General features: G+C 42.6%; 2 protein-coding genes across 15 annotated transcripts in view; one reads left to right on the top strand and one right to left on the bottom strand.

The window, feature by feature from the left end:
• Window positions 1–3,553, top strand: part of nav2a (neuron navigator 2a) — a 233,087-nt gene extending 229,534 nt beyond the window's left edge. For all 14 annotated transcript variants that reach the window (XM_076885293.1, XM_076885296.1, XM_012924621.3 and 11 more), the window contains 3 exons: window positions 1–46; window positions 321–521; window positions 671–3,553. The exon at window positions 1–46 is cut by the window's left edge and continues 73 nt beyond it. In XM_076885293.1, coding sequence (XP_076741408.1) covers window positions 1–46; window positions 321–521; window positions 671–796 — 373 coding nt within the window. In that variant the 3' untranslated portion in view covers window positions 797–3,553. The remainder of the gene's footprint in view (window positions 47–320; window positions 522–670) is intronic.
• A 50-nt stretch (window positions 3,554–3,603) lies between these two features.
• dbx1a (developing brain homeobox 1a) lies at window positions 3,604–6,857 on the bottom strand. Its single transcript, XM_004571048.3, has 4 exons — window positions 6,424–6,857; window positions 6,205–6,306; window positions 4,430–4,632; window positions 3,604–4,304 (listed from the first exon to the last, which is right to left on the bottom strand). The coding sequence occupies exons 1-4, from the start codon at window positions 6,785–6,787 to the stop codon at window positions 4,017–4,019; spliced, it is 957 nt and encodes a 318-aa protein (XP_004571105.1). The 5' UTR covers window positions 6,788–6,857; the 3' UTR covers window positions 3,604–4,016.
• Between the last annotated feature and the right edge of the window lie 6,979 nt (window positions 6,858–13,836).

The following is a 13,836-nucleotide window of genomic DNA, read 5'->3' as shown; positions in this document are numbered from 1 at the left end:
CTCCATCATCCCCTACATGCTGGAGGCAGTGCGTGAGGGACTGCAGGTTGGGCTTAGTTTTTGTTTGTAGAGTTATTAAACATATTACCATTCTTCTCTTTCACATTTTTCCCATTTCATCAAAGAATCAGAAGCTGTGTCTTCTTTCATTTCTGTTCACATATGTTCCAGCTTTCACTCTTGTCTGCTGTAACTTTTAGTTATTACTCATAAACCTGAACCTCAGCAACAAACTTGTTTTTCAAAACTGTTGTCCTAAATTCTTTGTCCACCTCGAAGCTTCTCTGGGTCACAGTTCTGATGTTCGTCTCTCTCTGTAGCTGTATGGCCGCAGAGCTGCATGGGAAGACCCAGCTGCCTGGGTTATTGACACCTACCCGTGGTCAGCAACCCCCCCTCCAGGTGACTGGCCCCCGCTGCTGCAGCTCCGGCCAGAGGATGTCGGGTTCGATGGCTACTCAGCCCCGAGAGAAGGAGTCAGAAAAGAGCCGCCACAGAGTGACAGTGACGCAGACCCACTGGTGAGTAAAGAGCAGACTGTGATGCCTGTTTCTGTTCTGAGCATTTAAACCATTTAAACCAAATGCACAGTGTCTACTATAACCTGTGTGTGAAAGAAACTGCTTCGTGCATAAAGCTCAGTCGAACTGACACTTAGTTGTGCCGACAGATGAACATGTTGATGCGTCTGAAGGAGGCAGCGACCTCGTCGAGCCCACAGAGCTACGACAGCGACTCCAACAGCAACAGCCACCAGGATGACATCCTGGACTCATCGCTGGAGTCGACCTTGTGATGCTATCTGAAGGCAACACCGGCATCACTTTAAAAAAAATTTTTTTCTTTTAAATAATAAGAACTGTTCTCAGTGTGAGAACTTCCGTTTGAGGGTTGAATTTCATGCTACAAAATCCAGCCACCTTAATTTGGGTGCAGGTAACCCAAATACTTTAAAAAAGGAAAGAAAAAAAAGTGAAATTGCATTTCAGTAAACGGGCAACAGAAGTTTCTACTGCACTGCGCTGTTTGTCCTGTTTTTTGTGTTTTTTTCCCTTCACCACTGTGGCCCGTGGCTCCTCTCTCTGGAGCCTGACATGTATTCCAGACAGACAGAAGAAAAGCACGCAGCCTGTTGCTGTTGGCGAGGCTTCATCATTACCATCATCACCAGCCATCAGTGTACTTAAAACACCAGCCAGGAGTCCTCCATCCTCCACAAGGCTGCAGCATCGGTCCAAGGACACCAGGCTAAGACACTACGGGTCCTGCCAAGCTGTAGTGTGCCAGAGCTGCCTGCAGATGGTGATACAGGCCCTCAGCTCTGGAGCGTGAGTGAACCCTGTACTTCAGCCTTCTGAAAACATATATGCTGCTGTGGGTTGAATGGATGGAGGAACAGCCAGCCACTTTCTTGCTCCTCCTCCTCTTCCATTGCTGAAGTTGCCTGTGTGATCACTGGAGGATGAATCGAGCCAAAGTGAATGTTCAGTCTCATAGCATGCCTGATCTCACTCCAACAGACTTCTCAGAGAGTTCATTAGTTGTCCATCCCAAACTAGCAAAGACAAAAAAAAGAGTCCATCGAAGGACACGTGTCCATTAAAACCAACTAAGCGATGAGTTCCTACCTGCCATAGCCGAGCGTGTTTGTGGACATGAAGGATGGGAACTGATGGCTTTCTATATGGTACCAGAGAAGTAAGCAAATACTGTAGCAAAGCTTTGTCTACACCGTGTTTTAAGAAAGAACCTTATGAAGGCAAGCTTAGTTAGTTGAATCAAAAGTTCTTATCACAAAACCTACTTACACTTTGTTTTGGTATTTTATTATATTGCACTTTTTCTTTAAGGTCCACAGAGGTTATAATATGGCATTATAGCTGAGAAATTATTATTCCAGTAAATCTAGAAGGATAACATGTAGGTTTTACTGGCTAAAGAGACAAATATAAACACTTACTTCCTGAGAAAAGCTTTTTGTTTCTTTTTTTTAATCCACAGCATCTGTAAAGTAACTTAAAAAACTGCACAGATGAAAATCTCTTTTACAGAATCCCTTTAAAGTTCTCACAAAAAGATTTTTAAATGGAAAGGGCACTTAATGGGAAGTTATCATCCACCACAGCTAGATTTGTCCTTTTTGAGGCATTCTTCTCCTCTAGCTGTGTTACAACTTCACCGTGCAAGTCTGTGAGCTCATGCTTCAACCCCCTTAGTAAACATTTGAGATCTCCATGCACATTAGCCCCAAGCAGGCGGTTGTAGCACAGAACCCTTTTGGTGCTGGACTGAATTCTAACAAACAATGCCTTACTATTTTCTACATGCATTAGCGGATTCTTTATTCCTCTAAATGGCTGTAAACTTGACAGGGCTCTGAGTCGACTCTCACCTCGAGCGACTGCGGTTGTCGAGGAGTGATGCGGACCTCTCATCATATTATTCACCAATGCCGCATGATTGAATACACATGAAAGAGAAGTAGTGCTTTTGTATGCATGTGTGAACTGAGAAGATGGTGTAAATATTTGGACCACTATCAAGAAAAAGATTCGGATGTGTTGTGGTGCTCAATACCCGAACTTAACTTATTGATGGTTGATCGGGTGAGGGGAACTTTAAGAAAAAGTCTTTAATTTTTTTTATACCTCATCCACATCGTTGAACTGTGCTTCTGCCACACTTATTGTCTGTTTTTATGTGATTTGTGATGAACAAAACTGTCATAACTACATATTGAGCTAATTATGGAAAACTAGTGCATATGCTGCTTTGTTTATATTAATATAATTAATCAGAGGTGAGATAAAAGTACTTGTGGTTGAATGATAATGAAAAGTGGTTTGCCATTATTTCAGTAGCTTAAAGAATTACGAATATCATACTTTTGTTTTAAGCCTCCCAGCCTGCCTTCTGGGAGGGGTGCTTAAAGCTGGGGTCATGGAGTCCAGCGCGACTTTCCATGTTTTTCTCACCTATCCTATGCAACATTCATTCTGATCTCCAAATGGAAGCCAAAAGCCGCATGCGTGTTTGTTTTCAGCACTGCCTCGAGATGTACAGCTTGGAACCAGATATGTGAAGACTTTACAGATTTGTGGCCAACGTTCTTTGTCCATTAAGTGTGTCTGTGTATTTCATAAGGCCTCTCCTGCTACTGTCCTCGTAAGCACAAAGAGACTTAATTCTGTTTGCGTGTGTAAACCCACTCTGAGAGGTGTGGATGTCTATCAAGCATTTGACTCGTCTGTTGATTTATTACTCACAAACTCAATGAATGTTTAGCCTTCTTAGCAATGTACTTTTTTTTTTTTTTTTTACATGTAACATAATTTTGTAAATAGTTTATTATTGTGCAGCATTTTGATGACCTTTTTCTAGACAATTTGTTACAGTACTTGAAAAGGAGTATTTTGTGTACAGTCTCTTTACATCAGAGCAGATTGGTGCAGTTTCTCATCACTGGTTTGTCCAGGGCTCAGAGAATTAAATTTGATATCACTGTACTAGTCTTAAGTTATTGTGTTTCAATAAAATTAATAATTATTTATGATTGAATGGTCAAACTGTTATCTTAAAACTGCACACACATGTGACTTGGAATTGTTTAGTTTTATTTGATTTTTGTACAAAAGGTGAAATAAACATATATATACAGCACATAATACAACATAGTTATTAAACAAATTGGTATAAATTAACAAAATAGCTACATTTTTCAATAAACAACTCTATTCATGTCAATGTAAAGTAACGCAATATTCTTGGCATAAAACTTCCATACGAACTTGTACAAAATACTGTACAATTCAACAAAGCTGTGCAAAACAACAAACTGTGTCTCAGTAGCAGATCCTGTCCAGTGCGCATGCACTGATGAAGCCACAAACATGGGTGCAACTTGTTTGAACGGCGACGTTGATGGTTTGTCACAGCGGCAGTTTCCTTCTAATCTGGTCACAGTCTCATAAAAACAGATCATGGGTTATAACTCTATACTCGCTTTTCAAAATAAATTAAGATACTGTTATCTCCTCTTCATCTGACTCCGAGAAATCCGAGTGCTTACTGGAGAGGGAGGGAGAGGAGATGGTGGAACCTGCCGCCCTCATTCTCTCTGTTCCGAACTCCTTTTCTTCCTCCTCTTCCTCTTCGGCTGAGGACTTCTTGCCCACATCGCTGAGGTCCGGGTGCGGGTTGGCTTTGGTGGGCAGCGTCTGCTCGCGGCATCCACCGGAAGACAGCAGCTCTCGTTCCTTGGAATTTCTCCATTTCATCCGTCGGTTCTGAAACCAAATTTTTACCTGCAAGAAGGAGAAAATCATGAGTGGGTAAAGTTGTTTGTCGATAATGGGTTAGTCGCTAGAGGATTACGGAACTGGTTTTTACGCACGGCGTACTGAACATTTTGAGCACTTGCGAGTTTTACCTGCGAGTCTTTTAGGCCAAGTTTAGATGCCAGCTTCTTCCTGTCGGGCTTGCTGATGTATTTCTGTTTCTGAAACATTTTCTCCAAGGCTTTGCGCTGCACGTCGGAGAACACCGCCCTCCTCAGCATCCCTCTCCGGGGTTTTCCTCTGGCTGCCAAGGGCCACGAAAAAGTCCCCGGGATTGGAACAACGGATGAAGATGCTACAGTGCAGGAAAAACAAAACAGAAAATTAAGTGGAAGCAATTAGCATCGTTTTCCGTCATTAAAGACAACCACCATGCCACAAATGTACCGAATTGCTGTACTTAAAACTGCCTGGACATGAGACCATGACATGGCCGCATGAATATAACGATTCTGCGTTAGGACCAGCTTTCAATGGATTATTATTTGAAGTTTCCCTTTTGGAACTGTGCAGTGCTTATGCGTCCTGAGTGAAATGGCACGAGGTGACTAATTAGCACATTGGCCGGTCCCCAACCGCATTGGTATGGTAAAGAGGTAGCATATCCTTTAAGGAACCCTGTGAGGGCGGATAGAGGAGTTAATAAACCGTGAACGGTAATTGTGTAGTAATGAACTAACGGTGAAAAGACTCTGGACAGGCGGCGAAGGCCATATATTATCGCAACAAAAGGAGATTTACACTTTCAAACTAAACACAACTGCATACCAGAATACTGATGCTTGGATGGGGGAGTGAAGAGTGGAGGGGAATGGTGCTTTTTTTCGTGCCCTCAAATCATTTTCATTAAATGAACACGAAAAGCTATTCAGGACGCTGGAGTTGTTTTGTTGAGGCATTCAGCTGAGCCCATGAAAAGACTCCATCTCTATTATGATTTGTCTGAATGAAAGACTAGCGACTTTATAGACTTTTCTAAGAGATTATTCTTTATCTCAAGTCGATGATTGGCCCGCTCGGAGAAAAGAGAAACGTTTAAGGCACAGACAGAGTGGGGATTTGAGGTCAGCGGTAACCTATCCTATGAGTCGCCCAGCATGCAGAAAACTTTCCCCCGACTGCTCCAATTGGAGCACAACTGGGATTTTTTTTTTTTTTTTTTTTTTTTTTTTTTTTAACGTTGGCGTTATTTGAAAATCCCCTCTCCCGGCGAAGGACGGTGTTCCTGTCCGCACACTACTGCCTGGACTCCCCCTGACTGCAGCTGCCCCGCGCTCGCAGTAGCACCAAGAACAACGACGCGCTATGTGGTCTTGTGAGAATATTGAAAACTCTCAATAGCGCCTAATAGGGAAATTAGTGCATGACTGGTTCACGCCTTTGGTCCGACTGGTAAAAGTCACTCTCCGGGGTGTGTGGGTGGTTCACCCGGTGGGAGCTGACCAAATTGGTCACGGTGGTGAGGGCTTTGTTGCCCGCCACAGTGGCCCGCTGGCCCCCCGGACGCTGTGGGAAAACGCGGTGCCGGGGAAATGCCAAAACGCCCCCCAATGGGAAGCAAGGGGGACTATAACTCGCCACCCCGCCTCAAATTTAGAGCGTGACGATTTGGGATAATTGGTTAATTAGGGGGTGGGTGTGTGGGTCCACGCAGAGGCCAGAGCCAGCGGTCCCCATTAATGAGACAGTGATTTCTTCTTTTCTGGCTGTTTGTTTCCCTTACTGCTTCTGTTTTGGTTAAAATATATGACAGGAGGGGGTGAAAGTGTTTTACATTTAAATGCAATTAGTACAGACACGACTCTAAAGGCCAAAGAGAGTCGTAGATAAGGAAGAAGCGAGTAAAAAAACCAAATGTTGCGCCTACCTGGTAAATAAGGCGCCCTGAATATGGGGTGAAAGGTTGCGTCAAAGCAGGGGACGGGGAAGGTCTTGGTGTTCAGACTGTGGACTGCAGGGGGTAAGGACGCTGTTGAAGAGCAGAGCATGTTAAAATCATTCCTTCATTTAGAAAAGAAAAAAGTGGCTCTAAATCAAACGCATGCGCGTAAGGAGAAAGCAGAGCGATGCTGTAGTGTCTACTCACCAGTCTTTGGTGAGGGTGCGAGGATGGCGTTCACTCCAAACTTGAGAAAACTCGGATCCTTGCTGTTCGGCACCGATGTTTTAGGTGAGCACGATTCGCGCGTCCCCGTACCCACCGCTACCGTGCGCTCCAGCGCGCCGCCGGTGGACACGGTGGTGGTGGCTGTTGTCACGGAGGCGCTCGCTGACGGGACAGTCCGGTTTATAAAGGCGGCGGGACGGCTTATCCGCAGCAGATCCTCCACCAAGAAGCTGGAGTGGGTCTGGAAGGCCGACGGCAGGGTCTGGTGGAGCGGGAGAGCCGCGGCGGGCCGGTACAGCCCGGGGTAGAAGGCAGGAGGCGCAATAACGCTTGGGATCATCATGGTCCCGGCTTTAAGAAAAATTCAAATACTCCTTGTGTCAGCTGGGAGAGAATCAGTCTTGTGAACGGTTGCTAACTCCTCTGGTTTCCTCACTCTGGGGAGAGAAGTTTTATAGTAGCCTGCCCCCCCTCGGCCCTCCACTCAGGGCTGACAGCCTCAACAATGGTGCTCAACAAAGTTCTCCACATGGGTCGCTTTCATGCAGCATCTCCCGGGCCGCTGATTGGCCGGAGGACGCAATTTATGATTGTATTAGACTTCATAAGCAAGTATCACACAATGTGGGGACCACAAAGGAGGCTCAGTCATCAATTTTGCATGTTGGCTACTTTCCTTTCAGTTTGTTTTGTTTGGCAGAGCCAAGCGCCCTAATTAAAGAGCAATCTTTGTATTCAGGTATTATATTGGGAGATTTAATGACTGCTTAAAAAGATATCATTCCCTTTTAGCTTTAACGCTCCCCTTCTTTAAGTAGAAGGGGAGCGTTAAAGAAAAGCTTAGTTATTATTTTAATCTATTGTCAGTTATGCAAAAAAATAAAAATCTTGGGGTGGATTTCTTTTAAAAGAAATCAGGTGAGATTTCTATTTGGCTGTCATTATTAGAATAAACTGCAGTCTGTTTTTGTTGTTAAACCTACACCTTCTACATCAGTTGCAGACATGGGCTGCATCTCAGATGTAAATCACTTTTAGGGTTTCATAGGATTCTCAACACTCAATCTGGCCCTCGTCATGGAATAATGTCTTAAACGGATTTCTGCTATCAAAACGCTTTAACAGATGTGTTAAATATCACTCTTTTTTGCACAGGCTTCATTCATTGCGCACTGAGCTGCGGCTGTGCGCAGAGTAGAAGTGTGCGGCCTGAGCCGTGCGCTCATGATCCTGTTAACCATGAACTAACTGTCACCCTCAGCTGCGGAGGAGGCGCCCCTCGGCCTTTCTCCCCTTCCTTCTCTCGCCTTCAGAAAAAGCCCAGTGGAATAAAAAAAAAAGAAAGAAAAAAAGCCTTATTTCTAAAGACGGTTTTGTTCTGCTATTTTAACTGGCTGAATAAAAGTGCATCTGTGATTTGATTTAAAACGCATTCATATGAGCGGACACTGAAACCCCATATAAAACTCTTATTAAAGCGACTTGGAGCCTGATAGTCGTGTTCTGTCAGCCTTCCCCCCCAGAAAACCCGTTAAAGCAGCGCAATCAGGCGAAAATGCGTTTCAGACTCAAAGAGGGAGGGGGGGGGGGGATCCCAATTGTTGCCAGTATTAAACCCAATTAAAAAACAAACAAACAATTAAAATAAAACCAATCTGGAGGAAATATGTGGCTTTAAAATGTAAACAAAAGCTACAACTTGATTTTATTAAAATATGTAATTTAGCCCCAGATGTTTTTTTCGTTTATATCTTTTCTTTGAGCTCAAGAGTACAACGCTCGGCGCATTTTAGGCCTTAATTACGTTTCTTTACCAAAAATTAATTTCGATCACACTGATTATTTTCATTTACAGATATGAAACTCATTGTGTGCAATTTTTCAGTCTCCTTAAAAAAAAAACAAAAAAAAAAAAACAACTAAAAAATAGAGTAGTTACACTCTTTAGACCATATTTTAGTTTGTTTTTGTTTTTGAAGAAAATAGGTTCACTGTTAAGTGGAAGAGCGAGTTAAAATCTGACATAATTAAAAATCAGCCTTCCTTCCCTTCTCTGAGTTGCAAATTTTGTATGAAGCTAAGCTTCATTTGGGATCAGCTCAGATCATGATTAGCACTTCTACGTCAGTCTAATATAAAGTGGCCACAATTCCGATAATTAAAAGGGAACGCCTCCGTGAAATGATCCTTTAAAGAGAGTCAGCGCTTGTAAGAGGTGCGTCTGCGTTATTCACGAGCGCAGGACGCACAAACAGGCGTTAACACAGCGCTCCGTCCCGGCAGCTACACCTCCGCTAAGTAACGAGACCTTCAAAGCTTTTTTATGAGCCTATATTCCTTTACTTGGCCGCCCGAAATCCTTCTTTTGTGAGCGGTAAGCAGATGGTTAGCAGGAAGCATAGGCTTCTCTGGCTGACCGAGACTAATTTCTACGAGCTTTGCAAGCTTGCCACGTCCCCGCTCCTTTACCAGGCCGAGTAAAAACAGCTGGCTGCGGCTGAATTAAAAGCCATTAATAGCGCATCTCTCAAACATTAACACTAACGACCCTCCCTCCCTCCCTCTGTCAGAGCACGATGCAGTCCATCACTTTTATACAATCATCCCGCAGGGATTCAGATACAAGTTAAAGTTTAGGCGGCACCACATGATACTCTGTAGTACAAGCCCAGAAGTGTTTTATAAATCACTGCGAAAGTGTGGATCCGCGGTGGTGTTTACCGTTTAGTTTTTAATGCGTCAGTTTGACATAGCAATATTATTCATATTGCCAGTATTATTTATAGTACTCAGAATATCCTGATAGCCTTTGATAGGCCTGTCTGTATAGGGATTACCATTACAGAGTGGCAGCTGCAGGAGATGCAATTCATTTACACTCCCAGCTATACTGATTACATTAAACACTTTTCCTAAGAGTGTTATAGTTTTTTTTCCCGGCTGGGCCATGCCAGTTTACCAAATAGATGAACTTAACCATTATCTTGGCTCTCTTTCTGCTTCGTTAAGTGAAAGGGGCTGAGTAAATATGTTACCCATGCATGAGAGGCTCTCTATGGGCCGTCCTATTGTGCTGCGGGTCCGACAGGTGGTTGACTGTTTATTATTCCCTCATTATTTATCAGTGACGTGGGCGCATCGAGGAAAGGGAACTCCCCGTCTTTTCACTTAACCGGGACGAACAGATTGTGCTGACTGGTTGCTGCCTGGTTTATGACACCGGCCACCAGTCCATCCATCTCCACCCTGCAGCCGTTTAGCCGGCATCCACCTCCATCAGGGTCTGTTGACTCCGTTAAACGCTTTCTCTGAGTTAACACATCCATCCCGACAACTTCTGTTGTGCCGATTTCAGTGTGGTTTTAGCAACACTGTTTAGCTTTGAATCATTACAACAAAACTGATAAATAAATAAAAATCTGCACGTCGAAAGTTTAACAATTTGTAGCTCTACATACTGCAAAATTCAAATTTACGAGAAAAATGACGCAGTTTGTTTCATTATGTTAAAGAAAAGCCTAATTTTGCACATTTTACATATTTGTACTCGATATTTTCCATTTGAATACAACGCCAAACTCGTTACCCACTAACATTTAAATACAAAAAATGGTGCACTCTGAAATAAAACTAGGCTTTAGTTAAGGGAAAAGGGTAAACTTGAAATGTAAGTTCCGTACTTTTTGTGTTGGGTGTCCAAAATATGAGTCCTCAAACACTACATAGCTCCAGAAGATTTTTTTTACATTTATTTTCACATGCATGAAAAAAAATAAACAGGTAAAAATAAAAATCTGGAAACAGATCATTTCTTTTTTGGATCACGTTTGCATCACTTATTATACTTGCAATAGAAAAAGGAGAAACTAGTTTTGGCTGATTACAAACTACAATTCACATGATGGTGTGCTACACTAATAATCTAAAAAACAAACAAACAAACAAACAAACAAAAAAACTGAGTCTTTTTTTACTTGCCAGTGTGGAAGTATTCATACAGTAAATCCAATTTTATTAAAAGAAACAAGTATGCAGGAAAGTAGACAAGCCAGTGGAAGCAAATAGAAGATAAAAAATTAAATAGGATATTCTTTGCATTTTCAATATGAAATGATCTAGTGGTACGTACATTTATTGTAATCAACTACTTCAGTGAGATCATGGTAAATTACAGCTTCTATAAAGCAATTACTAAAAAGAAGCCTTAAACTCATCTTTCTTTGATAACATTAAAATAATTTATGATAATCTTCATGCCCCCCATCCCCTCCAATTTTTAATGATTTTGGTACTACTTGTTGAAGTTTGTGAGTGCTTGTGCCCTCGCTGTATATCGTTTGTCAGATGACTCCGGCCTTTAGCCCATACAGTTCTTAAAATGTCCCAGTGTGTACAGGTTTCAGATGAAGCTGAAATGGGTCTTTGCTCCTGCCATGTGAAGTTAACCAAACATCTATTTCAATGGATTCAGTTTGTGACCGGGCTTCACCTCAGCAGCAGCTCCCACTTGGGGTGTTTTGCCCGCGGCTTCACCTCACCGCTCGCTGCAGCACTGAAGGTCCCTGTGGCATCTGGTGCAGGCGGTGCAAAAGCCCCGCTCAACACTGAGCGAATTAGCGATGCCACAAGATTCAGAAGAACAGTGACAAGCATTAAATTGATATTAACTTTGTATTAAACATGGGCCCCTCCTTCTTCCCCAAATGGACGGGAGCCATATCAGGACACAAAGCGCTCTGTATGAACTCTAGCTGCACCTGTTCCCTCTCACTTGGTCATGGGAGTTCAACTTCTTAGTTTCACCCCAGGCTCCCTTTTTTGTTTGCTTCGCCACACACTGAATTCTTTTAGTTTGGCCTTTTGTTAGAATTTTTTTGATCTCATCTTCACAACCCCAAAGTTACATCTTATCAAATCACAATCCTTAAGAACATCAATTTCACAGCAACCATCCAAACTTTAAATTGCAAGTTCTGCTCTCAGCCGCATAAAGTTTCCAAGCAGAATGGCTCTTTTCGGGCCAGACGGGGGACACTTGCCTCCCCTTTTTGCTGTTCATTTATTAGCAGTTGTTGGTATGGATGTCGAGTGGTGTCCTAATCCTTTTAAAACGCATGTTGGTACAGTTTGCATATCATTTTCTGATCTTGGAGAAAGGCCAGAACCCTCTCTATTCACAGGGATTCCCTGTCCTCTTTCAGTGGAGCCACTGCCAACAGCATTAGCATAATCTGACAACCAATACCATTGTCCGTGACCTTGTATGCAAAGTTAATTGCTCATTAATACCAGACAAAACAGAGGGGTGCAGAGGAAACATAGTAGTGCTTGAAATCCCTGTTTTAGAAGGGATAGTCAGGCAGGTGGAACATCCTTGACTGGGTTATTAAACTCTACCTGAAGTTACTGCAATTACATCATGTCTGAAATATTTTAGTGCTGGCTCCTGGTAAAAAAAAAAAAAAGACTCCAAAACATTTAAATAAAAAACAAACAAACAAACAAAATCACCTGGTATTTAGACACTTCATTTGATCTGGTTTTAAATAATTGTTGTTTAACTAACCTCTTTAGTTTTCTCAATAATCTGGTGCTGATATTGGAAACACGCACACAAAGGGTCATACACACTCTCTCAAAATTATATACAATTTGTCACAGTGGCTCAGTGCTAATCAATTGCAAATGTATCTCTGTGCATGTTTAATCTCATCTCGACATTAGTTTCACGGATTTGGGGCGATTTATGAGAGGAGACTCCACTCCACCACCCCCTCCCGAGCACCTGGCAGTCTTTTGGGGTAGCGTCATGTAAACACCCACTGCTTCAACGAGTGCCCTGTCTAAGGACCCAAGCGTCATTGCACAGCACGGAAAAGAAGGCCGGGTTGTGTGGTTGTCAAGACCGGTTTAGCTTAGGAGACCCATGGTGACATTAGTGGTGACTCTCCTGGTCAGCCCGACCTGCAGAACTTGTCTGATATAGATATAGCTGCTAATATCTGATTATTATGGAATGAACAGGCACTAGACAGGGCTCAGAAGGATACTGAATGCAGCTGCCTAATGCTGTCTTTGTGCTCTGCAGAGCTGCACGAGAACAAGCTTGACACAATTAAAATAAAACCAAATGCTTGCTTGCATGTTTTCCAGCAATGTGCACAACAAGAAAGCTTGAAATAAACAAAAAGCAACTATTTAGACAGAATGGAAGGTGGAAGAGTTTTCAGAGTTTTAATTAATTATTCCCCCCCCCCCCCCCCCCCCCCCCCATCTTTCCAACAAAGTTTTGATCGGGTTTAAATTTGTCAGTTGAAAACTCTTTCCTGGAAGTTTGTTGTTTACTAAGGCCGGAGGCCTCAAGAAGTGTGTGTGAGAGTGTGTTTGGGAGGGGTAGCTGCACAGGGCAGTTGAAGAAGGTGCTATGAATGGGGAAAGAAGGAGCTTGGGTGGAGGAGGGGATGCTTGACGGACTTCACTGCCTGTTGGCCCTGTAGCATTGATGCCGTGTTGGCCATATAATCGGATTGCCAGTGAGTGAAAGTGAGCCTGGGTGCTTATGTCAGTTTGCGTCTCGTCAAGCTGAATAATACGCATGGCCGGGGAGTGAAGCGGACGCTTGCCATTGAGGGCTCTCAGTACTTGTGGCTAAGCATTTCTAAAAGAGAGAAAAAGCCTCATTGGATTCATATATAATTCTCACTCAAGCGTTTTGATGCATTTGCATAACAGGGGGAAACCAGTGATCTTTTCAGTGCTGCTACTGCTCCTGCTGCACAAGTGTGTTTGCATGTAATACTGTGTGTGTCTGTGGGTGTGTGTCGAGCTGAGCCTTGCATAAACAAGGCTGACACGGTTCTTGTACTTGGCCTCATGATTAATCGAAGATCAACAAGAAAACAACAGAACATTTAGCATTTTCCACTTATCTTCTTTTACATTGAGAGAAAAACATTGTCAGAACCAAAGGTTTTATTGTCTATTTATTGTCATTCTAAAGAAAATGTACAAAGATCTTAACATTCAGTTATTTTTGCCTGAAACACTGTTCTATTTATTTATTTATTTAAATTTTCTGTTAAAGTCAATAATGGTACCGAAATGCTCTTTTTTCTCATTGCCTGGGCTGGTGTTGTTTAGCCCACGATTATCATTTTTAAAAATGCACTGCTTTGTCCCCATTCTTAAGCTCAATTTATATGATTAAATTGTTAAAATGTTCACTTTCAGGATTTATTTGAGAGTATTGACTAAGTGGAATTCTTGAAAAATGAATGAAAAACAAAATAAAACCAATCTTTCTCCAAAGGCCAATTGAGGCTAGCTTTAAAAACAGCCTCTGTATATTCCCTGTAGGCTACTGAAATGTCAGACCTTACAGTGGAAATAATC

Source organism: Maylandia zebra, linkage group LG1, assembly GCF_041146795.1.
Source record: "Maylandia zebra isolate NMK-2024a linkage group LG1, Mzebra_GT3a, whole genome shotgun sequence".
Taxonomy (NCBI): domain Eukaryota; kingdom Metazoa; phylum Chordata; class Actinopteri; order Cichliformes; family Cichlidae; genus Maylandia; species Maylandia zebra.
Note: the sequence above shows the minus strand (reverse complement) of the source record. Positions and strands in the feature narration are given on the sequence as shown.